Source organism: Sorex araneus, chromosome 3, assembly GCF_027595985.1.
Source record: "Sorex araneus isolate mSorAra2 chromosome 3, mSorAra2.pri, whole genome shotgun sequence".
In the NCBI taxonomy this organism is placed as follows: Eukaryota; Metazoa; Chordata; class Mammalia; order Eulipotyphla; family Soricidae; genus Sorex; species Sorex araneus.
Genome location: NC_073304.1, coordinates 8808494 through 8833621, shown reverse-complemented (window position 1 = coordinate 8833621; position 25128 = coordinate 8808494). Strand labels below are relative to the sequence as shown.

The following is a 25128-nucleotide window of genomic DNA, read 5'->3' as shown; positions in this document are numbered from 1 at the left end:
AGCACAGCGGGTAGGGCGTTTGCCTTGCACGCAGCCGACCTGGGTTCGATTCCTCTGTCCCTCTCAGAGAGCCCGGCAAGCTATCGAGAGTATCCTGCCCGCATGGCCGAGCCTGGCAAGCTACCTGTGGAATATTCGATATGCCAAAAACGGTAACAAGTCTCACAATGGAGACGTTACTGGTGCCCACTTGAGCAAGTCGATGAACAACAGGACGACAGTGCTACAGTGCAGATTCCAATAATGCAATGTTTGTTAGTTTTCCGCTTGCCTTATAAAATAATTCTGGGCGATAGGACTGTGCGTAGGGTGCTTACCTTGCACATGGAGCTGACTGGCCTGCCTGGGTCTGATCCATGGCACCCGATATGGTCCCCCGAACCCTGTCAAAGTGATCCCTGAAGCACCACTGGTTGTAGCCAAAAAAACAAAACCTCAATAATTCCTTTTTATTTAAGTAGTTTCTTCTACTTAGTTCTAGCATTTTGGGGCCTGGAGAGATAGCACAGTAGGTAGGGTGCTTGTCTTGCACAAGGCTGACCTGGGTTCAATCCCCGGCATCCTGTATGGTTCCCCAGGCATCGCCAAGACAAATTCTTGAGTGCAGAACCAGGAGTATCCCCTAAGCATCACTGGATGTGGTTCAAAACCAAAAATGTTTAACAGAAAAATTCTAGTACTTTAGGATAAGTGCTCATCTTATCTCTAACTTTTGAGATCAAACTGCCTTAGTGGAAGAAAATTAAAATGCAGTTGCTAAGACTACAGTCTCTGTTTTTGACTGTTTAGGAATGTACCCAGGCTGTAGATTCTATTTCTGGCAAAGCCGTGCTTTGTTAGAGGTGGCTGGAACTGACAGACCTTTATATTACAACAGATCATATTAAATGTATATGTACAATACAGAAAGCAGTGACTATAGGATTAGGTGACAAGAGGGATACCAAATAGAGGAAGTGCTTGTGGAATTTGAGGGGAGTTACAAATATCCTCAGCGTTATGAGTCACTGACATTTGCTTCCCGAGTCACTTGCACCCCACAGTGATTTAATGAGTCCATTTATTTGCAACTATTCCTGAAATGTAGAACCTACGGGTGATTTTATGGAAATACCCTAGAGGTTTTATCTTCCCCAAAAGTGCCTCAGTAAGGACTAAATAACTGAACCCCACCAGGAGCGATCTGAGAGCACACAGACAAGAGTAAACCTTGAGTTCTGCCGGGTTTGGCCGAGAAAACAAAAAAAATTTCCAAGTTTTAAATACGTCTTATAAATCTTTTTGGACAAAATAGCATTGTTATTTGAACAGACTGAACAATTCTGAGAAGTAGGTCTTTAATATGCTAAATAAGAACTAGATAAAAGCTCTACATAATAAACAGAGCTACAGACAACTTCAACTCACTCTCATTTGGAAAACATTTTCCTTTAAAAATATGGGCTTCTCGAGCTATGCAGATGACTAAAGGGTGCGCGTGTTTGTGGGTTTGATTCTTGGAATGGAACACTGTCCTCAGTGGGCGGATCCAAAAGCAATACATAAATAGACCTTCCCAATAAAAGTTGAAAAATAGTGGGTGAGGCGGGTGAGATAGTCTAGCTGGTAGCACGACTGCCCTGCACACAGCCAACGCAGGCTCGATGCCTGGCAATGCAGAGGGTCCCGAGTCCTGCCAGGACTGATCCCCGATCACAGAGCCATGAGTATGCCCCGAGTATTGCCAGGTGGGACCCAAAAATCAAAGAGCCAAGCAGATTCTGTGTCGGGCCAGAGAGAGCTCAAAGGGCTGAACATTCACGCAGAGGTCTGGGCTTGATCCGTGTCATTCCTGCCCCACCTGCAGGAGGAGGAACCCAGGCACCACCAGCTGTGACCCCAAAACAAAAGATTCTTAGGTGCTCGTCTTGCAATCATCTGACCCATGTAGGATCCCTGGCATCCTATATGGTCCTCTGAGCAGTCAGGAGTAATTCCTGGGTGCAGAGCCAGGAACCTGGACTGCCACCAGGTATGGTGCAAACCTTACCCTCTCTGAAAACGATTCTTAGAATCTGAAAAAATCATTCTAATCAAGTCCATTTCCTAATAGTGGGTAGTGTCCTTGCTCTGCATGTGGCTGACCGGGGTTCAATCCCCAGCAAGCTCTATGGTCCTGAGTCTACCTGGCTTTCTGCACATGGCTGCATATGGCCCCAATCCCGCCCCTCCCCCCATAAACAAAGTAAAATCTCCTAATACAAGCATGGAAAGGCGTTAGCTGCCACAGAAATACACACCGCCCAGGAAACCAGCAAAGATATCTTGAAGGAAACTAAGTGGAAACCTAGAGGCTGAAAAATGCTTGTATGGAACTGCTAGTTAGAGTAAATCCTGGGGCTGGAGCAATAGCACAGCAGGTAGGGCGTTTGCCTTGCACGCGGCCGACCCGGGTTCGATTCCCATCATCCCATATGGTCCCCTGAGCACCGCCAGGGGTGATTCCTGAGTGCAGAGCCAGGAGTAACCCCTGTGTATCACCGGGTGAGACCAAAAAAGCCAAAATAAATGAATGAATGAATGAATGAATAAATAAATAATTAAAAAAAAAAAAGAGTAAATCCTGGGGCTGGAACAACAGTGCGGGTAGGGCGTTTGCCTTGCACGCAGCCGACCCCAGGTTCGATTCCCAGTATCCCATATGGTCCCCTGAGCACCACCAGGAGTAATTCCTGTGCATCACTGGGTGTAACCCACAAAGCAAAAAAATAAATAAATAAAATAAATCCCGAATCCTTGAAAACTGGGGCTAAAAACTGATTTTCAGGGCAGAGAGAACTGCAAGCGGCAGACCTGGGTTCAACACCCCCCACCCCAATACAGTCCCTGAGCACCTCCAGGAGTGATCTTTGAGTGCAGAGCCAGGAATAACAAACCAAAACCAACCACATTTCCTTATCTAATTTACAACCAAGCAAACATACACAACTAGATAACAAGTCTTATCCTGGACCACTTCTTAAAGTCTGTACACTCCCCCCCCCTTTTTTTTTTGGTGTTTCAGTTGAGCCAGAGATAGTACAGCTGGTGAGGTGCTTGCCTTGCATAGTCAACCAGGATTCAATCCCTAGCAAACCAGTCCCCTGAGCCTCATGGGAGGATCCTGAGTGCCGAGCCAGGAGTAGCTCTCAGTGCTGCAGTGTGGCTACAAGACAAAAGCATCAGTTCATCTCAGTTCGAAAATAAGACGTGTATGTACAGATAATTTTAAATATGTATATTTAAAAGATTCAATAATCCTTTCTTAAAAAAATCAAACTGGATACGATGAGAAAGTTTAAAGACAATTGTGCACGCATACGTGCATGTCCACATAGAAGAACATGTCACAACAAAAAATATACTCCTTTGCCTCTCTTGGGTACAAGTCAAATAGAGATGTTAGGAGGAGCCTCATCTCTGAATGTCTGTACACTGGGTTTCTTTGGGTGTCAAGAGCTCTATTTTCTGTTCAGTATTTCTATTCATTTTCTATTTACGCAGAAACGCCATTCTCCAATACCCACACTTCCATTTACTGTACCATGACAAGTGTTGGGCCTCACCTGGTGGCACTCAAGGGCTGAGTCCTGGCTCTGAGCTCAGGGAGCACTCCTGACAGGCTCAGGGGACTATATGGGATGCTGGGAATTGATCTTGGGTTGGCTACTCGCAAGGCAAGTGCCTTTCCTGCCCCATTCCGACAAGTAGTAAGTTAAAAATATCCAGGCACCACACGATTCACTTTAAAAATAAAGCAGAAAACAATAAAAATTCACTTTCTAATTTAGAAGACTTTATAGGGTACTGAGTGCTCTATTTTATTTCCATGGGCTGAAATTTCTCAGTCAAGAAAACAGATTCATTTCTAAACTTTTATTTTCTTCTTTTGCTGCAAACAGAAGGAAAAAATTTGACATAATTGTCTCAGAGGAACAAATCATGTTTTTCCAAATTATACATGATCTTCTATAAGTTAGTGCATGGCAAGTAAGTAGCGGTCTTTGAAAAGCCAGGAAAGCTTATGAAGTTGAATTTTTAAATCGTTTCGCAGATGGTTCTTCTGAGTTACCGTTGTTAGCAGCAGTGTTATTTTCATCTTCTTGCTCCTCTTCATCATCACCTTTTAAAATAAATATTGGTGGTATGACAATACATTCAGTGGTTTCAAGAAATATAGCTTAAAAAGATCAATGAATGCCTCACTTTAGGGATTAATAAAACTATGCATATACCAGAATATGTATGATTAAAATTTCAGGAACTTTTTGGTTTAAACTTTTTCTTTTTGATCACAATTGGGGGTGGGGGGAGCCATCAGCAGCTGTGCTTAGAATTCCCTCCTGGCAGGCTCACAGCACTACATGGGATGCTTGGGACAGAACATGGGTTGGCCATATGCAAAAAAAGTGCTCTGCTCTCCGGTCCCTCTATCACTTTTTTGAGATCTAGTTCATATGTCATCATTCACTCTTTGGAGAGGACAGCTTTTTTGATTTTTTAGTAAGTCCTCAATCACTACTGCGCATTTCCCTCAGTCTTTGGCAATGGTGAATTGTCTATTCTGTACACTTCACATAAATAAAATAATAAAATGAGATCTTTGTCTCCTTTCTTCCACTCAGCATGTTATCATGATTCATTCAGATCACAGCATTTGTCAGTGCGTGATTATGTAATTTGTTGTCACTGTATAGCTACAGTATATACCGCCTAGTGTATAGATGCAGAATATGTATTTTGATTCCCTTTTGTTCTTTTTCACTGTATGGCTCAAGTATATAAATTGTTTATCCACTCATCAGCTGACGGACATGGTGACGTTTCCCTCTTTTCAGCTATTCTGGAGATCACTGTGAACATCCATGCACACCTTTTTGCATGAATGCTCAGTGTTTCCAGTCCTCAAGCTGAACTAGGAGTCCCTATGGGTCACACGGTAACTTCAATTTGGGGGGGGAACCATCAAAATGTCTTCCAAAGACGGCTACAGCACCTTACGCAACTACCTCGATTAGCCAGGAGTGGCTAATTACCACCAGCATCATAGACTGAAAGTGGTATTTCATCCAGGCTTCCATCAACGTAATTTCCTGCGAATGAATGATTACTGAGCATTTCTCTCAGGCTTATTGGCCGTCTGTCAATCTCAATCGGATCACCTCTGCACACTGCTCACGGCTCACCGTCTTTCCAGTGCCGAAATCACTGTTCTTTAGTAAACGGAATTCTGTAGGTCACTTATGTTTGAAAGACTCTGTACCGTATGTGCTAAATGACATAGAATTCTCACGGCAAGGGTCCCCCCATTTTCATCATCTCTAGTAACTCCTTCCCCAGAGAATTCACACACACACACACACACACACACACACACACACACACACACACACACACACACACACACACACGTGTCTTTTCCGTGGCAGTGTCACAAAAAGCGACTCTTGCTCACGCGATCCTGATGCCCCCCCCACACGTGTCTTTTCCGTGGCAGTGTCTGCTCACACGATCCTGATGCACACACACACACACACACACACACACACACACACACACACACGTCTTTTCCGTGACAATGTCACAAAAAGCGGCTCCTGCTCACACGATCCTGATGCCCACGAGCACCCTTTGGGAAGACCAGAGGGGCAAGAACCCCGCCCCCACCCACCTAGGTGGCAACCCCCAAAGAACTGACTCATCGGGGCCGCGCGCGGCGGCGAGAGCGGCTCCTCCCCCTCCCACGGCGCGCGCTGCGGCCGCGCTGCCCCCGCGGCTGTGCCGGCCAGTCCCGCCTCCCGCCTACGCCTCATCACGCCGCCGCCGCGTCGGCTCCGCCAAGGCCGAGCCCTGCGCTCCCCCCCCCCACCCCCGCCAGGGGCTGACGGCGGCGTCTCAGGGAGGGGGAGGGGAGGGGGACAGCCGGGCCCGACCCCCCAGGGCTCCCCCGCCCGCCCGCCCGCCCCGCGCGAGCCTGCCTTCGGGGGTGTCCCGGGGGACCGCGGCCCGAGGGTCGGGGCCCCCCGCGCCTCACCCGTCTGAGCGTTCCACAGGGACGGGCGCTGAGTCGCAGTCACCTCAGTCAGTCTGCGGGGCTCAGCCCAGTGCCTGGCGCGAGGACGGGGGTGGCTGGTGGCGCGCAGGAGACGCCGGAGTGCAGGCCCGTCCTGGGGCTCTTCGGGAGCGCCGCGACCGGGGGGTGGGGGGTCTTCTCCCCTCCCCCACCCCGGGCCCCTCGCCGCGGCCGCCGGGGACAAACAGCTCAGGGCTCACCGTCCGAGGCCTCCTCGGAGTCGGACGGCTCGATCGGGTTCTGAACGGCCTCCAAGAGCTCGTTCACCATCTCCCGCATCCGCGCCATGCCCGTCAGCAGCCGCCGGTACGGGTCGCCGTTGCCGGGGCCCATGAAGGTCGGCCGCAGCTCCTGCTGCTGCCCGTCCTGGCCGGTGTAGTTGCCCGACACATCACCCATGGCGACCGCAGGGCTCGGCGATCTGCGCCAGCGGTCCGGCGACCCCGGAAGCGGAAGGCCGCCCCGGCCCCGCGCAGGCGCGAGCGCCCGCACGCGCCACTTCCGTCGGGAGCCGCCCCGCCCCTTTTCTGTGGCGTCCCTCCGCGGGATTGGCCGGCGGCGGCCCGGTCCCGCCTCCTCCGGCCACGCCCCCGCCGCCGCTTTTCCCGCCTCCGCCGCGGCCGAGCGGCGGGTCCCGGTGACAGTTGAGGATGGCCGGAGCCGAGGGGGCCGCGGGGCGGCCGTCGGAGCTGGAGCCGGTCGTCTCGTTGGTCGATGTTCTCGAGGAGGACGAGGAGCTGGAGAACGAGGCCTGCGCCGTGCTGGGCGGGAGCGACTCGGAGAAGTGCTCCTACTCGCAGGTGGGCGCGCGGCCGGGCCGACGGCGCGTCCCCCCGGGCTCCCCCGAACCTTCTCCCGCCCGGCCCGGAGCTCGCCGCCGCGTGGACGTGTGTCCGCAGGGCCCGCGCGGAGGCCCCGCCCAGGCCCGGCTGCCCGCCCCCCGCCGCCCCCGCCGCTGCCCGGGAGACCCCTCCCCCGGCGCCCCCAGCCTCGGGGGAGCGTTTGCGGAGCGGAGGAGGAGGACCCGGGCCGGGCGGGACTCCTGCACGCCCCCGCGGGTGCTGGCCGGGGGCTTCGGGGGAGCCACGGCTGCAAGGCCAGGTCCCGCCGCAGACGGACCCCCCGCCAAGCCCCCCGGCCCGGAGAGGGGGAGCCGCGGAGACCCCTGGGTCGGGAAACAGTCGCCAGCAAGGATTTGCAGGGGGCGTGATGTGCTCCGTGACTCATCGGTGGGGGGTTGAGGGGGGCGAGAAGGGCCGTGCAGGGCCAGGAGGCCTGCCAAGGCAGGGAGGAGGGGGGAGAGCAGAGATGGGGAGTGGAACGGTTTTTTTTTCGAGGGGGAGGGGAGGGTGGGGCCACACCCAGTGGTGCTCCAGGCTTAGTCCTGACTCTGAGCTCGGGGGTCACTCCCCGGGGACCACCTGGGGTGAAAGGCGGAAGCAGCTGGACGGTGGCTGCAGGGAGCCCCTGCAGTGGTCCTGGGAGGGCGGGGAGCGAGGCAAGCACTGAAGTCATGACCCCCGGCGCCCTTGAGCGGCCGGATTGTTGAATCAACCTGACACAGAAATAGGTGCAGATGTTGACCGACCTTTCAGAGCAATTGTAGCTGAAACAACTTCCTCTGCCTTTTCCTTTGCAAGAAAAAAAAAACAACAAAACACCCTAGGTTGGAGCAGTAGCACAGCGATGAGGGCGTCGGCCTTGCACAGTCAGACCGGGGTTCCATCCCTGGCCCCATCTAGGGTCCCCACAGTCCAGCCAGGGCTGACTGCAACCAGCAGTCAGCAAACTGCAACCACAGAGCAAAGCAAGAAAAATTATGTCAGCCTTTGTTTGAGGTGCAGTGGGACCTTCATAAAACAGACTTCTTCGTATATATATATTTTTTAGTTGTAGTAAAATGTACGGGCAAGAGCTCAAATAGAGTGTGTTCCCAGATTAAGAACTAGAGCATTTCTGGTGTACCCAAAAGACACATTTCCTCGGAGGCCTTCCTAGAGGAAGATAACCAGTATCAGAATTTCTTCCTCCTCCTCCTTTTTTTTTTTTTTTTTTTTAAGGCCACCTGGCTCTGGTTAGGTATTGTTCCCAGGGTGGTACTTTGGGGTCACTCCCAGAGGTGCTTAGGGGACCATTTGGTGGAGCGGTTTGAACTCGTGGACCCTGCTTGCATAGCACGTGTACGGTCCGCTGAGCTATCTCTGTGCCCGCCACTCCCCGTTTCTTTTTTGCCTTTTGGTGTTTGGCACCAGGGTTAAACCCAGGCCTCATACACCCAAAGCACACACCTGCCAAGAGCTGCACCCTTGGTGCCATTATCAGAACTTCTAAGAGCTTTGGCGAGTTTTCCTCCACCTTTTTATTTTGAAACTTTTAATTTTTTTTTTGGGTCACACCTGGCGGTGCACAAGGGTTACTCCTGGCTCTGCACTCAGGAATCGCCCCTGGCGGTGCTCAGGGGACCATATGGGATGCTGGGAATCAAACTCAGTTTGGCCGTGTGCAAGGCAAACGCCCTCCCCGCTGTGCTATCGCTCCAGCCCCTGAAACATTTTAAATCTACGGATAAGTCAAGAGAATATTACAAACACTTGTGTTCCTCTTATAGGGCCACTTTTTACAGCTTGTGTTTTATCTTTATTTTTGACCTCCGGCATCCCACGTGGTGCCCCTGCCCCACCGGGAGCGACCCCTGAGTGCAGAGCCAGAGGAAACCCTGAGCAGAGCTGGGTGTGGCCTCAGAACAAGTTACAGACAAAATAACGTTTTCCCTCTAAGTGTTTTAACATGCGTCACCTAAAATCAAAGTGATTCTTTTTTATACTCGAATTTTCTCTTTAATGGAACCACAATCATTTTTCTGTTTTGTTTGGGAACCACCAGCCCAGCAGCCCTTGGGGGCTACTCCCAGCTCAGCGCTTGGGAATCGAATCACTTCCTGTGGTGCTGGGTGAGCCATGCTTGTGCTCAGGGGACCACGAATCCCACCCAGGCCTCCTGCCTGCCGTGTATGCACTGCACTCCGTCCCCCCTCTGACGGCGCTCTCTCTCTCTCTCTCTCTCTGGCACCTCATTTGCCTAAAACTCAAGTGTGGTATTACCTAAATATTCATACATTGCCCCACACTTGTATGAGATAATTAAGCGGACAACTGTTCTTCACAGCTGACTGAAAACTTCATTGTCTTAATTTTATTTCTTTATTTTGGTTTGGGGGCCACACCTGGCGAGGCTCAGGGGTTACTCCTGGCTCTGCCCTCAGGAATCACTCCTGGCCGTGTGTGGGGACCATATGAGGTGCCGGGGATCAAACCTGGGTCAGCTGTGTGCAGGCAAGTGTCCCGTTGTTCTGGCCCCTACTTTTAAGAAAAAAGCAGTGTATGGACAGGTAGATGGCACAGGGGATAAAACACTTTTGCATGTGGCTGATCCCAGTTCCATCGCCAGCACTGCACATTCTGTGCCCTGCACTGCCCCGAGTGACCCCCTGAGTACCACCAGGGTTGGCCCAGCCCCTCCCCCACAGAAAGGGAAAAGGGAGAGTGCAGTAGATAAGGCAGTCTTAATGATTAGGTTTCTGTCTCGGTGATTTTTTTCCCCAGAGTATCTTGCCACCTAATCTTAGGATTATTATTGTTATTATTATTATTATTTTTTTTTTGCTTTTTGGGTCACACCTGGCGATGCACAGGGGTTACTCCTGGCTCTGCACTCAGGAATCACCCCTGGCGGTGCTCAGGGGACCATATGGGATGCTGGGATTTGAACCCGGGTCGGCCGCGTGCAAGGCAAACGCCCTACCCGCTGTGCTATCTCTCCAGCCCCTATTGTTATTATTTTTAAATATCTTTATTTTTTGCTTTTTGGGTCACACTTGGTGATGCACAGGGTTACTCCTGGTGGTGCTCAGGGAACCATATGGGATGCTGGGAATTGAACCTGGGTCAGCTGTGTGCAAGGCAAACGCCCTACCTGCTGTGCTATCGCTCCAGCTCCCCGATTATTTTTGTTATATGGTTAGGCCCCATAGGCAGTCATATTGTCATTATGAACTGTGGGGAGACTTTCTGATGTTCCTTATTTTTCCCACCTTGTGTCTTTCCTAGGGCTCTGTCAAGAGGCAAGCCCTGTATGCCTGTAGCACCTGTACCCCCGAAGGAGAAGAACCTGCAGGAATTTGCCTGGCTTGCAGTTACGAATGCCACGGGAGTCACAAACTCTTTGAGCTCTACACAAAAAGGTAAACTGCAGGTTAGGGCCGAGCCTCAGGCAGCCGTGAGCATCGCTGGGTGGGTCCCCTCCCTCAGACTTATTTAATTTTTTTTTTCTTTTTGGGTCACACCTGGCAATGCACAGGGGTTACTCCTGGCTCTGCACTCAGGAATCACTCCTGGCGGTGCTCAGGGGACCATATGGGATGCTGGGAATCGAACTCGGGTCGGCCACATGCAAGGCAAATGCCCTACCCGCTGTGCTATTGCTCCAGCCCTCAGACTTATTTATTTATTGGCCTTTTGGGTCGCACCTGGCGATGCACAGGGGTTACTCCTGGCTCATGCACTCAGGAATCACTCCTGGTGGTGCTCAGGGAACCATGTGGGATGCCGGGGATTGAACCCAGGTCGGCCGCATGCAAGGCAAACGCCCTCCCTGCTGTGCTGTCGCTCCGGCCCCTCCCTCAAACTTATTAATAGCAACAACAACAACAACAAAACCAAAACCAAAATTCTTCTGGCCAGGCAACGCCTCCCTCCCTCTGCAGTGCCAGCCCAGAGCCTGCGGGACCTTGCCACTAGGTGGCGCCCGCGCTTCGTCAGGGATCTCCCGCGCCGCCACCCCAGGGTGCCACTTCGCCTTACACTGCTTCCCTTCCTGGAACCTGACATCCCAGCGCTGGTGTGTCTCCACTGCACTCCCCTCTGCGGTGCTGGCAGGCGGGGGCCACACCTGCTGCCAGGATGGAGCCAGGCCCGCATGGAGATGGCCCGCGGGTAAAGGGGCTCGCCTTGGCACGCCGGATCCTCAGCACCACTTGGGGTCCCTGAGCCCCAGCTAGGAGTGAGAGCCCAGAGCACAGCTAACGTGCCCCCACCCACCAAGTTTCCCCACCCCCTCCCCTCTCCTCCCCTCTCCTCCCCTGTCCCTTCTCCCCTCCCCTCCTCTCCTCATCCCACGTTATCCCACGTTATACTCCCCAAATAAAGCTCTTTTCCTTTTTCACTGTGCATACGTATGTCTAATGTAGTTACGGGACAAGCTCCAGCAGTCGTCCCCTGCCGTGATTTGACTCGGGTTTGTACGATAGAAATACTTTCTGCATGTTAATTTTCCAGAATTATTCATTTTTTTGTTGTTAACACTCTTGGAGCTATTCCAGAGTGTACAAAAAGGCAACTTATTATTACTATTTTTTTTTTTATCTTAGACATGAGGTGAAGGGGAAAAGGTTATGAGATGATTTTAAGGAGTAAGGGTATTAAGGGCTGGAGCAATAGCACAGTGGGTTGGGCATTTGCCTTGCACGTGGCCGACCCAGGTTCGATTCCTCAGTCCCTCTCGGAGAGCCCAGCAAGCTACTGAGAGTATCCCGCCCCCACGGCAGAGTGTGGCAAGCTACCTGTGGTGTATTCGATATGCCAAAAACAGTAACAGCAAATCTCACAATGGAGACATTACTGGTGCCTGCTCGAGCAAATCCATGAGCAATGGGATGATAGTGCTATAGTGCCAAGGTTATTAAATTTAAGATCGACTGACTCTTCTCTCTTTATTCCAGGAATTTTCGTTGTGATTGTGGAAACAGCAAATTTAAAAATCTGGAATGCAAATTATTTCCTGTAAGTAAGCACTGTAACTGTAAATGCATTGGTGGTAACCGATTGATATTTATCAGTGTGGAGAAATATGTACTTTCCCAAGAGAAAGTTCATATGTGTATTTTTTACAAGTGGGCAAATCGATATTAAACTGCATCTCATTTTTTGCTTTATTGGAAAATAAACTTTTATAGCCTGTGTTATGGGTTGTAATGAAAATAGAAGGTTTGGGGGTATTCTCTAGAGTGATTCGGGTCTCAAGCTGCAAGACTTTTTATTCATTTTAATTTTTTTGTTTGTTTTTTTGGATCACACCCAGCGATGCACAGGAGTTACTCCTGGCTCTGCACTCAGGAATTACCCCTGGCAGTGCTCAGGGGACTATATGGGATGCTGGGAAACGAACCCGGGTCGGCCGTGTGCAAGGCAAGCGCCCTACCCGCTGTGCTATTGCTCCAGCCCCTATTCGTTTTAATTTTTTAAGAACCTTTTTAAAAAAGTTTATTGACTTACCTGGATGATAGAGTTACAAAGCTTTCATATTTGAGATTCTGCCATACAATGATCGAACACTCATCCCTCCCTAGGGCACATTTTCCACCACCAATGTCCCAGTATTGTCCCTGCCCCCTGCCCCCTGCCCCATCCTGGTCCTCACCCTGCCTCTGTGGCAGACAATTTCCCCAGTATTCTCTCTCTACTTTTGGGCAATATGTTTTGCTCGAATTTTCCCACCACCATCCAAGCCTACCTGCCAGGGGCAGACACTAGAAATTTATTTTCGAGGGCTTATTTTAAATACCACGAGAGCTCGTGTGGTCGCTTTTGTGGTCGTGTGCTTCTGGAATTCTAGACTGTAAACGGTTGGGTTCCAGAGACATCTCTGTAGGGCACTAAATTGGGAGTCTCTGGGTCAGGGCTGTTGGTGCGCTGAGATGGCGCCCGGAGGCACGTTGTGGGCGTGACAGCCAGGCTGCTGGGCGGGCAGGAGCCGGGGAGGGACAGCCCAGCGCCTCTGCCTCCATGTGGCCTGGAGACTTAGTCCTGGCACCCACTTACCTGGGCCTTGCCTGTGGAAGCTCTTGGTCGCCATCTGGAGTGGGTGGGGGCAGTGCACCTGCTGCACCCGGGGTGCCCTGTGGAATTGGCTCAGCAAGGGGCTCAGAGAGGTCTCCGACGCTGTGGTGTCTTCCGGGACTCGCTGCTGTGTCCCTGGGCCAGGGCTGTGGGTGCGCTAAGATGGCCTATTCATTTCAGTTTAAGGCTTTTAAAGCAGAGACTATGTCTTTAAAAACTGAATAAATGAAATTTGGTAATAAGATGAGAGTTTTTTTTCATGCTTTCTGGCTAATAATACTTAAACTTAGTGGAATGGAAAAAAAAATCAAAGAAAATCAGGGATTTTATATTGTACATCAGAACAGCTAAGACCTGTCCCAGTTCATCCCTTCTGTGGAGGCTATTTTGAGACAATGCCCTTGACTACTCTTTGCTGTTGTGTTTGGCCCATGCTTGGCTGCGCTCAGGGCTTACTCCGCTCTGTGCTCAGGATCCTCCTGGCAGAGCTTGGAGTCCCCTCCCTGGGCTGTCCGGGAGCGGGTCAGGAAGCTCCCCACCTGCTGCTGTGTCTCTCCGGGACCCCCTTCCTGCCTCCTAGTCACCTGCAGGCCTGACCCCAGATGAGCAGTAAGAAATACTTTGAAATTCCAAGCCAGTATCTATTTCTAGAGGCCGATAATTAATATTTATGATCAGCTTATTACCACTTTATCTAATGACAGTGTCGAGTCCCCCGTTGCTATAGTTACGGCTCCCTTCCCCCATCCTGGAAGAAGTGTCGCTCTACTAGAGAACTGTTTTTATTATTCTTTGCACTTTGAAAGTCCAAGACCAGATTCTGGGACAGTGACGTGTAATGCAGAGAAATGTGCGGCATTTCTCTGGATAAATTTCCTGACTATATAATGTGGTAGTTCATACTTTTATAGTACGGCATGGAAACCAAGTTTCCCGTTACGACACTGTGTTTTAGGAGAAGGCGAAGGTGAATTCTGGCAACAAGTACAACGACAACTTCTTTGGACTGTACTGCACCTGCAAGAGGCCTTACCCCGACCCTGAGGACGAGGTGAGAGACGTGCCCTCCCGGGCCTCTCCCGTGCCCTGTGGCTGTCCCAGGGACGTGGGGTGTTCCAGGCTGGGCCACACTGGCTCTGAGTCCCGGCAGTGCCCGGGCTCATGGGGACGAACCGTGGGGAGGTTTGTCTGTGCTGGTGGGAGGCCCCACACAGCGCGGCTCTCAGGGAATCCTGAGGATATGCCGCGGGCCCGAGTCACCCCCTAGCCTGTGCTTGCCGGCCTGGCGGGACACTGGCCTCAGGCGGCAGCTCTGTAAGCCACTGGGAAACCCTCGGGGGCCTCAAGCCTGCCCCCACTTTTTCTCCGCTGCCTCTACTTGTCTGTACGTGCTTCAAAACGAGACGTTTACTTCCCTTCCTGCAGGGATGGAGATGGGTGGGTACAGTGTGTCCTCCACAGTTCTCAAGTCACTGTCACTGTCATCCCGTTGCCCGTCGATTTGCTTGAGCGGGCACCAGTAACGTCTCCATTGTGAGACTTGTTGTTACTGTTTTTGGCATATCGAATACGCCACGGGGAGCTTGCCAGGCTCTGCTGTTCAGGCCGGATACTCTTGGTAGTTTGCCGGGCTCTCGAGAGGGACGGAGGAATCGCCAACAGTTCTCAAGGAGAATTCATTTATACACAGTTTGGGGGACTTGGGGTCACACCCAGCAGTGCCCAGGGATGGCTCCCAGTTAAGCGGTCAGGGGTCTCTCATGTGGTGCTTGGGAGAGCAAACCCGGGGGCCGGTGCACGGAGCGTGGGCGTCAGACTCTGAGCTCCTCCCTGGCCCCCGCGTACGTCTAGACTTGGATATGTTTTCCTCGCCATTTTGCACCTCCTTGGAGCAAGGGAGAGAGCTCAGATGAGACCACCCACCTGTCATGTGCAAGGTATTTGATCCCTGAATTCGATCCCCAGCTTTGTATGGGCTCCCTGAGCACTGCCAAGTGTAGCCCCAATGGCCCCTGGCCCCCAAGAAAGAAGAAAAGGGCCGGAGTGATCATACAGCAGGGAGGGACTTCCCCTGCACGCAGTGACCACGTCAGTCCTGGTACCTTATGTGGTCCCCTGAGCCCTGTTAAGAGTGACCCCGAGCATAGACAGAGCCAGGAGTAAGCCCTGAGCAGCACTGGACGTGGCCCCCAAAACAAACCATAATAAAGTGCACTGGAATACTACATACTACTTGGGTTTTTTTTTTTTTTCTTTTTGGGTCATACCTGGCGATGCACAGGGGTTACTCCTGGCTCTGCACTCAGGAATTACTCCTGGCGGTGCTCGGGACCATATGGGATGCTGGGAATCAAACCCAGGTCTGCTGCGTGCAAGGCAAACACCCTACCCGCTGTGCTATTGCTCCAGCCCCAATACTTGGTATATTTGGAAACTGGAGCAGAGCGACAGGACTGGGGCTAAGGCGCTGATGAGGCTGAGTCTGGGTCGGTCCCCGACAGTGCTCTGGTCCCTGCGCACCCCCAGGAGTGACCCCTGAGCATCACCAGGTGCGGCCCCAAACCAAGGAATAAAAAGGAAAATAATTTCAAAAATAAACTATGCCCTTAAATACATGTTTCCTACCAGCAGAATTTAGTGATTTGATTTACCCACATTAGAGAGACTCTTGCCGTCCCTGTCACCGAGACATGTACCAGCTGCTTTCCGTTTCTTGGCAACACGCTGTAGCTCAAGCCTCCCCGGGGAGGCTGGAGAGAAGGCAGGGAGGTAGGTGCTTGCCTGGCGTGTGGCGACCCCAGTGTGATGCCACATGGTCCCTGCCGGTGCGGCCCCAGTCCCCTACCCCCCAGCCCTCAAAAGGGTCTCAGTTTTCACATCATCCGGGCCAGTTTGTGTTTGACCCTCCCTGGGCCAGGGTTCCTGCAGTGAAGGACAGCACGACCGACGTACAAAGTAGGGGACACTAAACTGACGTGACTGATGGGACAGCCTGGAGGTGGCGCTGAAGCACAGCATAACCTTTGTGACAGCAGCTCCAGGAGAAGGAGCTTCCTCTGCCCTCGCTTCCTGGGGCAGATGGAGGGTCGCGGGCTCACGGGATCGGCGGAGAACTGTCGCACTCGGTCCCCGCGCTACAGTCCGCTCCCCGCTCTCACTTCCACGAACAGGTGCAACACCGTAACGGCGCCGGCGGTAGAACATCACACTGATGTCCGTGCTTTCCCCCTCAGATCCCGGACGAGATGATCCAGTGCGTGGTCTGTGAAGACTGGTTCCACGGCAGGGTAAGGACGCGGTGCCGCCGCGCTGGGGTGCACACGGCTCCCGGCAGCTCGTGTCTCCTGCCAACACACGGTGCTCAGGGCTGTTCTGCTTCTCCGCTCAGGAGAGACCCCTGGCGGTGCTCAGGGGACTCCGGGCTGGTCCGCGTGTTTGGGGCGCGGGTTAATGAATGCCGAACAGTGCCAGGGACGTCCAGAGTCACTGCCCCCAGTGCTGGGGGCGGTGACCAGCCCTCGGCCCGTCTCCCAGCCTGCCCCTCCCCGCCCCCCGCTTCTACCTTTAAAGCCGTCGTCTTCACCGAGGAAATGAGATCTTTTGCATAGCTTTACAAAGTCCATTATTACATAATTTCACTTTCCAAAATTCATATTTTGAATTGTGCCGTGTTTTGCAGTAAATCACTCTCTGAGGGGCTGGAGCGGTAGCGTAGTGGGCCGGGAGCTAGCCCTCGAGTAGCCAGTGCGGATTCTGTCCCTGACGACACACTTGGCCCCCAGATCCCCACCAGGATTGACCACTCCCTGAGTGCAGAGCCAGGAGTACACCTGCGGGGTGTGGCCTCCAAATAAATACACACAGTTCCTCTCTGGAACGTAAGGGACGAGGCTGTGCCCCGCAGAGTCTCGCGGTCTGTCCCTCAGCTAGTGAGTCGGCTGTTGGCAGCGCCTGGAAACCCCAGAAACCGTTACTTCCGTGTGTCCGCAGCACCTTGGCGCGGCCCCGCCCGAGAGCGGGGATTTCCAGGAGATGGTGTGCCAGGGCTGCATGAGGCGCTGCTCCTTCCTCTGGGCCTACGCGCCACAGCTGGCAGGTGGGTGTCTGCGCACGCGTGAGCCCCGGGCCCGGGGGTGGCGTGCTGGGGCCGGGACTGTTCCCCATGTTTATTTTAACAAGGTGCACAGGCTGGGGCGACAGCGCAGTGAGTGGGGGCCTGCCTGGCAGGTCCTGACGGCTCCGTCCCCTGACCCTGACGGTCCCCGAGAGCCAGGAGTGACCCCTGAGCATCGCTGGCGGTGGCCCCAAGGCAAGCCCCCACGGCCCCGTCAATAGGAATACTTCGTGGTAATGTTCTGGTCCTGAGGCGGTGGCCGACGGGCTCGGATGCGCTCGGTGTTTCTGGCCTTTGTCCCCAGGCACGCGTGCCCTGGCAGACTCCGGTCGCTCGCGTGCCCGTGCCAGGCTCTCTCCTTGATCGCAGTCTCGAGCACCGCGGGCACTGAGCGTGCCGTTGGTTTGATTCTCTTTCTTCCTTATTTTTGCTCCCCCAGCCATGCTCAGGGCCGACTCCTTCCTGACTGAGTTCAGAGGCTCCCTGCAGGGCTCAGGGGACCATGTGCCATGTGGGGTGCCAGGGACGGAACCCAGGCCAGCCGCGTGCAGGCACACTCCCTGGTGCCGTGCTGTCTCTGTGGCCGTGGATACTGTTTTTTCAGATGTTCGTGATGGGGGTTTCAGTCGCACAGTGTTCCAACACCTGTCCCTTGACCAGTGGACATTTCCCCCACCAGTGTCCCCCGTTTCCCTCCCCCTCCAGCTTCCCCCCACCCCAGCCTGCCTCCATAGAGGCACCTCCCCTCCCGCCCTCCCCCCTCATATTTTGGGCACTGTGCTTTGCAGTGCAGGTGCTGAAAGGCTGTCACGGAGACCCCTTCACTTACTTTCAACACTCAGTTCTTGTCCAGCGTGACCATTTCCGAGTATTGTTGTCATACTGGACCCTCCTCTGTCTCACCTGCCCTCCGCGCCTCACACACTTGTAATTTCCAACCGTTGTCCGTGGGCATTTTTTAAAAACCTTTTGGTCTTGTGGCTGGTGTGCGGAGTCCTCCCCGTGAGTGCTCGGGGAGCACGGGCTGGGGGGCTGCGGCATGCCCAGGCTAGCTCCCCGGCTTCTCCTTGGGCATCCCTGATTGCCTCCGCCCCTCGGCCTGACTCCGTCGGCAGCACGTGGCCCCCACTGCCGTTACAGTGAGTGTGACTGTGTGACAGGAGCCCTGAGCGCTCCCTGCTCCCCTCTGCGGCACCGAGTGCTCCCGCCCGTCTGGCCGGACTCCTCCTGGATTGGGCTTTTCCAAGACAGCCTGTCAGCTGTGTGCCTCGCTCCCTCCCTGCTCTCCTGCTGCTCGCACTAGCCTCTCCCTGCAGTAGCTGCCGTAGTTTTCTTTATTACATATGAAGTTTTGAACGATTGATATTGGTACGAAATGACTTCGGTCATTTGAGTTCTTTTGACTGGGCAGTTATAACTTAAAAAATGCCAGTATTTTGTTACCATCCAGAGATTAGAATGGACTTTTTCCTTTTCCAGATTCTGAAATGTTTTTTTCTATCTCGAAATTTTTTTTCACCAAGCAGTGATTTCCTTGCCCAGCAGGTGTGTGGGTAATTGTCTGTGTGTTTTTGCTTTTTCCCCATTGGACTGGAAGTGAGCAGAGTAGCGGCAGAGGAGGAGGGGCTGGCGTCAGGTGAGCAGGAAGTCACCACACCTGAAAACGGAGCTCGCCAGGATGAGACCCGCAAAGAGGAGACTGCGGGTCACGGGAAAGACGCAGGGAAGGAGGTTAAAGCAGAGCGGACTAACGAGCCACGCGCCGGCTCCAGCTCAGAGTCGGGCCTCCAGGTAACTTGGGAGATACGTGCCATGAAAAAAATTAATTTCTGAATAGGCCAAAGAGAGCACAGTGGGCTCAGTGCGGGCTCTGCACCGCCCGGGTGGAGCCCGTCCTCACCCGCCCCCTTTCCTGCCTACAGAGAAAGACCCTTTTGTAAAATCTAAACAGTGGGAGCTGATAATGTGAAAAACACATTTCAGGGGCAGGAGCGATAGTGCAGCGGGGAGGGTGTTTGTCTTGCACGTGGCCATCCCTGTTCGATCCCCGACATCCCATGTGCTTCCCCGAGCACCTCCAGGAGTAATTCCTGAGTGCAGAGCCAGGAGTCACCCCTGAGCATCACTGGGTGGGACCCAAAGGCCAAGTAAATAAAAAGCACGTTTCGGGGGCTGGAGTGATACGGTACGGCGGGTGGGACATTGGCCTTGCTGCGGCTAACCGGGGTCCAGTCCCTGGCACTGCATGTAGTTTCCTGAGCCCCACCGGGAGTGATCCCTGAGCACAGAGGCAGGAGTCAATCCTGAGCACTGCCAGGTGTGGCCTAAAGACCAAATACAAAAAAAAAATAGCATTTCAGGGCCCAGGAAGATAGTGCCAAGGTCCAGGCGTGTGTAAATCCTGAGTTCAGTCCCTGGCAGCACCTTGTCCCCCTCCCCCCACCCCCTCACCCCCCAGCAAGGGCCTCAGCTGCCAGCCTGCGCACAGCCCTGAATCCCATACTGCCCGGCCAGGCTCCCGGGTGGCTCCTGGGCCCCAGCCCTGCCTGGGGAGACGTGGGCGAAACAAACCAAAACAAAAGACTTAAACTTTCATTTTCTCCCAGACAGCACTGACGCAGCATGTCCACCCCGAGGCCCCGGCCCCGGCCGGCTGCAGACTCCGGGACCTTCAAGCCCAGCGGCCGGCGCAGAGGGACACTGCCACCTACTGGCCCCCCAACTGGCGGAGCAAGTTATGTGCCTGCAAGGACTGTCTGGTGAGGGCGACGGGCATCCTGCGCGGGCTGGGAACCCGGGCCCAGTCAGGCCGTCCTGAGAGTGTTTTACTAATGTCAGGGCAGGCGAGCCTGGGTGTGTTTCTACAGTAGCATGTTTGGGAGTTACATCTGCATTCTGGATGGTCATGCGTGTTGGGGGCCTGTCGCTGTGCCCGGGGCTTACTCCTTTCTCTGTACTCAGGAGTCATGCATGGCAGTGCTCGGGGGGCCTGTGGGTTGCTGGGCATCGAACCCAGGCCCCCCACATGTGAAGCCTGTGCTCAACCCGTCCAGTTACTGTCCAGGCCCCGGCACGGAGTTGTTATTTTTGTTTTGACGCCACACCCAGTGATGCTCAGGGCCTGCCCCTCCCGGGACTGACCTGGCTGGGCGGTGTGCAAGGCCAGTGCCCCGCCCACTGTGCCCACTCTCTGGCCCCTAGCTTTTTAATTTCTTTTTTTAAATCATACAATTATTGAAAACAGACATGGGCCAGGGATGTCCAGGGACACGCCTTAGTGGCTGCGGCGTGTTCTGCGTGCACGCAGGGGGGCCAGGTGCTCCGGCAACGGGGAGAGGCGCCCACGCACAGAGCCGGGCGCCGCCTCACCCTGCGGGGCAAGGACGGGGGCGGCGGGGAGGAAGGAAGGACAGACTGCTTGAATATCACAAGCCACTGATTTTAGGAAAAGATCTGATAGGCTCTGTGATACCTGTTAGGAAGTTGGGAGTTTTGTAAAAGGGATTGGCGCAAAAAGGATGAATCACTTTATTTTTTTAATTTTTGACAGTGACAGAATGTTTTATTGTTGCGAGGCTCAATATATATGGGCACTGAGACCCTAGGTAATTTCTTTTTTTCTCTGAAATAAAAATGCATTTAATGAAAAATAATAATTGAAAGATGGATCAAACCTTTACATGGAATATTCACTGAAAAACCTTACCTAATTGAACAAGCAAAAATATAAAAAAGAAATACCACCCAAAATAACTACTTATATTTCTTTTGGATTTTGAGTCATTTTTCTATCTTTCTTAAAAATTATTTATTTATTTATTTGTTTGTCTGTTTATTTATTTATTTACTTTTTGCCTTTTGGGTCACACCCGGCAATGCACAGAGGTTATTCCTGGCTCTGCACTCAGGAATCACCCCTGGTGCTCAGGGGACCATTTGGGATGCTGGGAATCGAACCCAGGTCGGCCGTGTGCAAGGCAACTGCCCTACCCGCTGTGCTATCACTCCAGCCCCTAATTTATTTATTTTTTAATTGGGATGAATCACTTCATTAAAATTTTTTTTCAATTTTTTTTGGGGGGGCCGATATCTGGTGGTGCTCGGGGTTTACTCCTGGCTCTGCTCGGGGGTCACTCCTGCCGAGGCCCAGGGTAGACTCTGCCCACTCTGCAGTTGCTGTTGGCCCCCCCCCCCCCGACTCTGCCCCAAAGAGTAAGGTACTGTAGCAACGGCTCAGGTGTTTTTAGTGTTAATCTGAAAAATACAGATGATCTTTTCCCTTTTGGTTTTTGGGTCCTACCCAGAGGTGAGCGGGAGCTACTCCCTGAAAGTGCTCACGCCAGGTGCAGCGCTCAGAGACCGTCCGGTGCGCGGGATCAGAACCGGCCCTCCAGGCTGGCAGGTCTCCTGCTTGCCGTGCACGCAGCCAGCTGGGGTGGGAGCCGCAGCCCCCCCGGAGTGATCCCTGAGCTCAGAGCTAAGGGTCAGCCCTGAGTCCCGCTGGGTCTGGCCCCCGCACAGACAAAAGCCCCCGGAATGGGCCCCTGAGCTCACCGAGCCCCTGCGAGCTGCAGGGTCGGCCTGCAGGTGAGGGAGCCGCTGTCCTCAGGGGGCCACGGGCTCTGTCTCCTACAGAAGATGTACAGCGGCCTAGACGTGCTGTTCCTCACGGACGAGTATGACACGGTCCTGGCGTACGAGAACAAGGGCAAGGTGGACCAGGCCGCCGAGCAGAGGGACCCGCTGATGGACACCCTGAGCAGCATGAACAGGGTCCAGCAAGTGGAGCTGATTTGCGGTGAGTAGGGCTCGACGCGGAGGCCGGGAGGGCGGGTGCCTGCACGGCTGGAACCGTGTGGACAGAGGGCCGGAGCGAGAGGCCCGAGGGAGATGCGCCTCGCCCACGACCGGCATGGGTTTGGCCCCCGGCACCCCATATGGTCCCCGAGCACCTCTAGGAGCGAGTCTTGAGTGCAGAGCCAGGAGGAACCCCTGAGCACCGCCGGGTGTGACCCCAAAACTAAAAAAAAAAAATACACACAGAAAAAGGGGTTGGGATGTCTGTGAGGGCTAGCGCACATCTGGCCTGTGGTAGCCCCTGGCTTCTACCCGGCTCCCCGTGGCCCCCAGGGGTGGCCCCCAGCAGCAAAGGTACGTGAAGGAAGCCAACTAATGCCATCTGGTTTAGTTTCATACCAAAGAGGCTTGCGTTGAAATCGTACTCCGGGTCTCAGTCCCAGTGGCGAATGCCGTGAGTCAGGTTCCTCGCTGGGACGCGTCCCTGCTCGAGGAGCCACGGCCGACGTTACTCTGAGGCCACATGTCGGAGTAGACCGGCACAGGGGAGAGAAAACAGTTCCTCAGGCCTTGCCTGCGTGCAGCCCGCCGGTCTGATCCCCATCACTGCGTGCGGCCCCCGAGCACCCCGGGAGTGACTCAGCACAGCGCCAGGAGGGAGCCCAGAAAAGCCAAACCCGAAAGAAGGAAAATGGGCTTCCCGTCCACTGAGGCCTTGGTCACTGAGCGTCGCGTGTCCTTCTTCCGAGCCGCGCTCTTCATCTTCCTGGCAGCTCTGGCGCCCCCGGTGGTTCGTGAGAAACCACGAGAGGAAGATATTTTGGCGCCTTCGTTGCCGGCGTTGCCGTCTCTCCCCTGCGTGCCCGGCGCACCACGGTCCCTGCCCCGCGCCGTGTTCGCAGGCGCCCCCTCCCCTCTGGGCCTGTTAGGCCAAAGCCTTGGCAGGGCAGAGGCTCCGCCTGCACGGTGTCCCCGTCCACACCTGCCGCCTCTGCCCGCCAGGAGCGTTCTCGCCGTCTCTGGGCCTGCTCCCGGCCTGCCCTGGGGTCACTCCTGGTGGCGCGTGGGAACCGTTGGCAGTGCGGGGGATCCCGCTGGGGTCAGTCACGTGCGTGGCCGTGCGGGGAGGCCCCAGGTGGTGCCGGGACGGTCCCTTTCTGATGGGCACTGCGGTTTTTTAAATTATTCTTTCCCCCTTTGGTTTTTGGGCCACAGAAACCCCCCCGGTGGTGCTCAGTGCTTCCTCCTGGCTCCGTGCTTCGGGTCCCTCCTGTCGGGGCTTGGGGGCGACAGGGAGCGTCGGGGTCAAGCCTGGGTTGGCCGCGTGAAGGGCCAACAGCAAACGCTGTTCCCACTTGCTGTCACTGCAGCCCTGTGGAAAAACCTGTAGGGGCCGGAGACGGTCAGGACAGCAAGTCAGATGCCGCCTCTGGTGCCGGCCCCGGCTCCGTCCCGGCACCACCTGGCGTCTCCCAGCAGGCCAGGAGACCGTTTCTGAGGGGTGCCCGGACACGCACGGGGCCTGTTGGTGTGTAACAGTGTTCACTGGGTGTGGCCCCGAGCCCAGGGGGTCAAACCGTCCGGAAGTCAGGGCTAATGGGCTTTTCCTCCTGAAGGAGGTCACCTGAAGTCTGTCTTGTCTGTCCTTTCTGATCTCCAGAGTACAATGACCTGAAGACGGAACTGAAGGACTATCTCAAGAGATTTGCTGACGAGGGCACGGTGAGTGGGGTCAGCGACTGGCCACCTGGGCCCTTCCCAGTGGGCGGGGGTGAGGGGAGGGAACGATCTGAGGGAGGGGGTGTCCCTTGGGAGACAGTCTGGGGCCAGCTGGGGATTCGCCGGGCGTGGCCTGCAAGCAGGGCGCCCTGAAGGAACAAGACAAAGCAGGAAGGAATGACGGCCGCCCTGTTCCTGGGAATTCGAGGCCACCGCTAGGTTTTGTCCTTGTCCTTGTCTGTTTGGGGCCACACCCGGCAGTGCCCGGGGCTGACGCCTGGCTCTGCACTCAGGGACCCCTCCTGGCGGGGTCTTGGGGGATCCTCTGGGATGCTGAGAATTTTTTTTTTTTTTCTTTTTGGGTCACACCTGGCAATGCTCAGGGGTTACTCCTGGCTCTGCACTCAGGAATTACCCCTGGCGGTGCTCAGGGGACCATATGGGATGCTGGGAATCGAACCCGGGTTGGCCGTGTGCAAGACAAATGCCCTACCCACTGTGCTATTGCTCCAGCCTCGATGCTGAGGATTGATCCGGGTCAGTTGCAGAGGCCAGCGTCCTCCCACCGGACGGTTGCTCCAGCCCGGCCCAGTGACTCCCGGGGGACGTGGTTCCTGCCGCAGGTGCCTGGTTGCTCGGGGACCGTCCCGGCCTGTTGCGGCTGCCCCGCACGCTGGCCCCTTTGCTGACGCGGCCTTCCCCCGCAGGTGGTCAAGAGAGAGGACATCCAGCAGTTCTTCGAGGAGTTCCAGTCCAAGAAGCGGCGGCGGGTGGACGGGCTGCAGTACTACTGCAGCTAGGGCGCCCGCGCCTGCCCCCGGCCGGGGACCTGCCCGGGCAGCTCTGGGAATAAAAGAGGCGCTTACACAGCCGGCCTCCCTCCGGAGAGTCTCTGCCCCCCACCCCGCTCCTTCCCTCAGCCGCACCGCCCCCTGCCCCGACTGTAACTCACTCCCGGGCCCACCCGCCCCCAGCCCACCCCAGGGCATTTGCATATTTGTTCTAAGAAGATTGATTTGGTGTTGGAGTGTGCGAGCTGGTTTCTTTCCTAGGGATTTCTCGGCGCGCTGACATGTCTGCCTGGCGCCGCTGTTGTCTCCCAGGCCCGCCCAGGGCCCCGCAGAACCGTAGGCCGGAAGTGCCGGGTCCCCCACGCTCGTGTTGGGGGTGCCCCGGGCCAGGCCTCTGCCGCCTGCCCGTCTCCTGGGGGCTCTCGGTGGGCGGCCTGGAGGGGATGCTGGGACAGCGGCTGTGAGGAGCCCAAGCCGGGTGGGGTCAGCTGTTGGGGGGCGCCCGCGGAGGCTTGGGTGGCCGTGGGTGAGGCGCTGCACTGCAGAGCCTCCGGGCTCCTCGCTTGGGGGCTTCAGCATCTGCTCGCGACAGGCGATTCTGCCACCGTCCCGTTACGGAAGCGTCAGAGCCGTCAGTCATTGTTCCCCCTAACATGATGCTGAAGGCAGTTGGGCCCGGCTTGGCCGGCCAGCGTGTGCCCAGGGCCCTGCCCGAGAGGCCAC

The 25128-nt window shown here is 54.9% G+C and overlaps 2 protein-coding genes across 2 annotated transcripts; one reads left to right on the top strand and one right to left on the bottom strand.

Moving 5' to 3' along the window:
- Window positions 1-3879: 3879 nt before the first annotated feature.
- On the bottom strand, window positions 3880-6505 carry GON7 (GON7 subunit of KEOPS complex). The gene is made up of 2 exons (XM_055131567.1): window positions 6292-6505; window positions 3880-4141 (listed from the first exon to the last, which is right to left on the bottom strand). Exons 1-2 carry the CDS (start codon window positions 6488-6490, stop codon window positions 4041-4043), a joined length of 300 nt encoding a protein of 99 aa, XP_054987542.1. The 5' UTR covers window positions 6491-6505; the 3' UTR covers window positions 3880-4040.
- A 111-nt stretch (window positions 6506-6616) lies between these two features.
- UBR7 (ubiquitin protein ligase E3 component n-recognin 7) lies at window positions 6617-24641 on the top strand. The gene is made up of 11 exons (XM_055131563.1): window positions 6617-6891; window positions 10198-10331; window positions 11868-11928; window positions 13940-14035; window positions 16218-16271; window positions 16975-17080; window positions 18696-18889; window positions 19705-19857; window positions 21734-21896; window positions 23556-23617; window positions 24322-24641. The coding sequence occupies exons 1-11, from the start codon at window positions 6742-6744 to the stop codon at window positions 24412-24414; spliced, it is 1266 nt and encodes a 421-aa protein (XP_054987538.1). The 5' UTR covers window positions 6617-6741; the 3' UTR covers window positions 24415-24641.
- The last annotated feature ends 487 nt before the right edge of the window (window positions 24642-25128 follow it).

Excerpts from the sequence above, each read along its gene's own strand:
- GON7 (XM_055131567.1), bottom strand. The coding sequence starts at position 6,490 with ATGGGTGATGTGTCGGGCAACTACACCGGCCAGGACGGGCAGCAGCAG. Across the intron at positions 4,142-6,291 it reads CTCCGAGGAGGCCTCGGACG|GTGATGATGAAGAGGAGCAA; the intron begins GTGAGCCCTGAG and ends TTATTTTAAAAG.
- UBR7 (XM_055131563.1), top strand. The coding sequence starts at position 6,742 with ATGGCCGGAGCCGAGGGGGCCGCGGGGCGGCCGTCGGAGCTGGAGCCG. Across the intron at positions 6,892-10,197 it reads AGAAGTGCTCCTACTCGCAG|GGCTCTGTCAAGAGGCAAGC; the intron begins GTGGGCGCGCGG and ends TGTCTTTCCTAG. Across the intron at positions 18,890-19,704 it reads GCTCAGAGTCGGGCCTCCAG|ACAGCACTGACGCAGCATGT; the intron begins GTAACTTGGGAG and ends ATTTTCTCCCAG.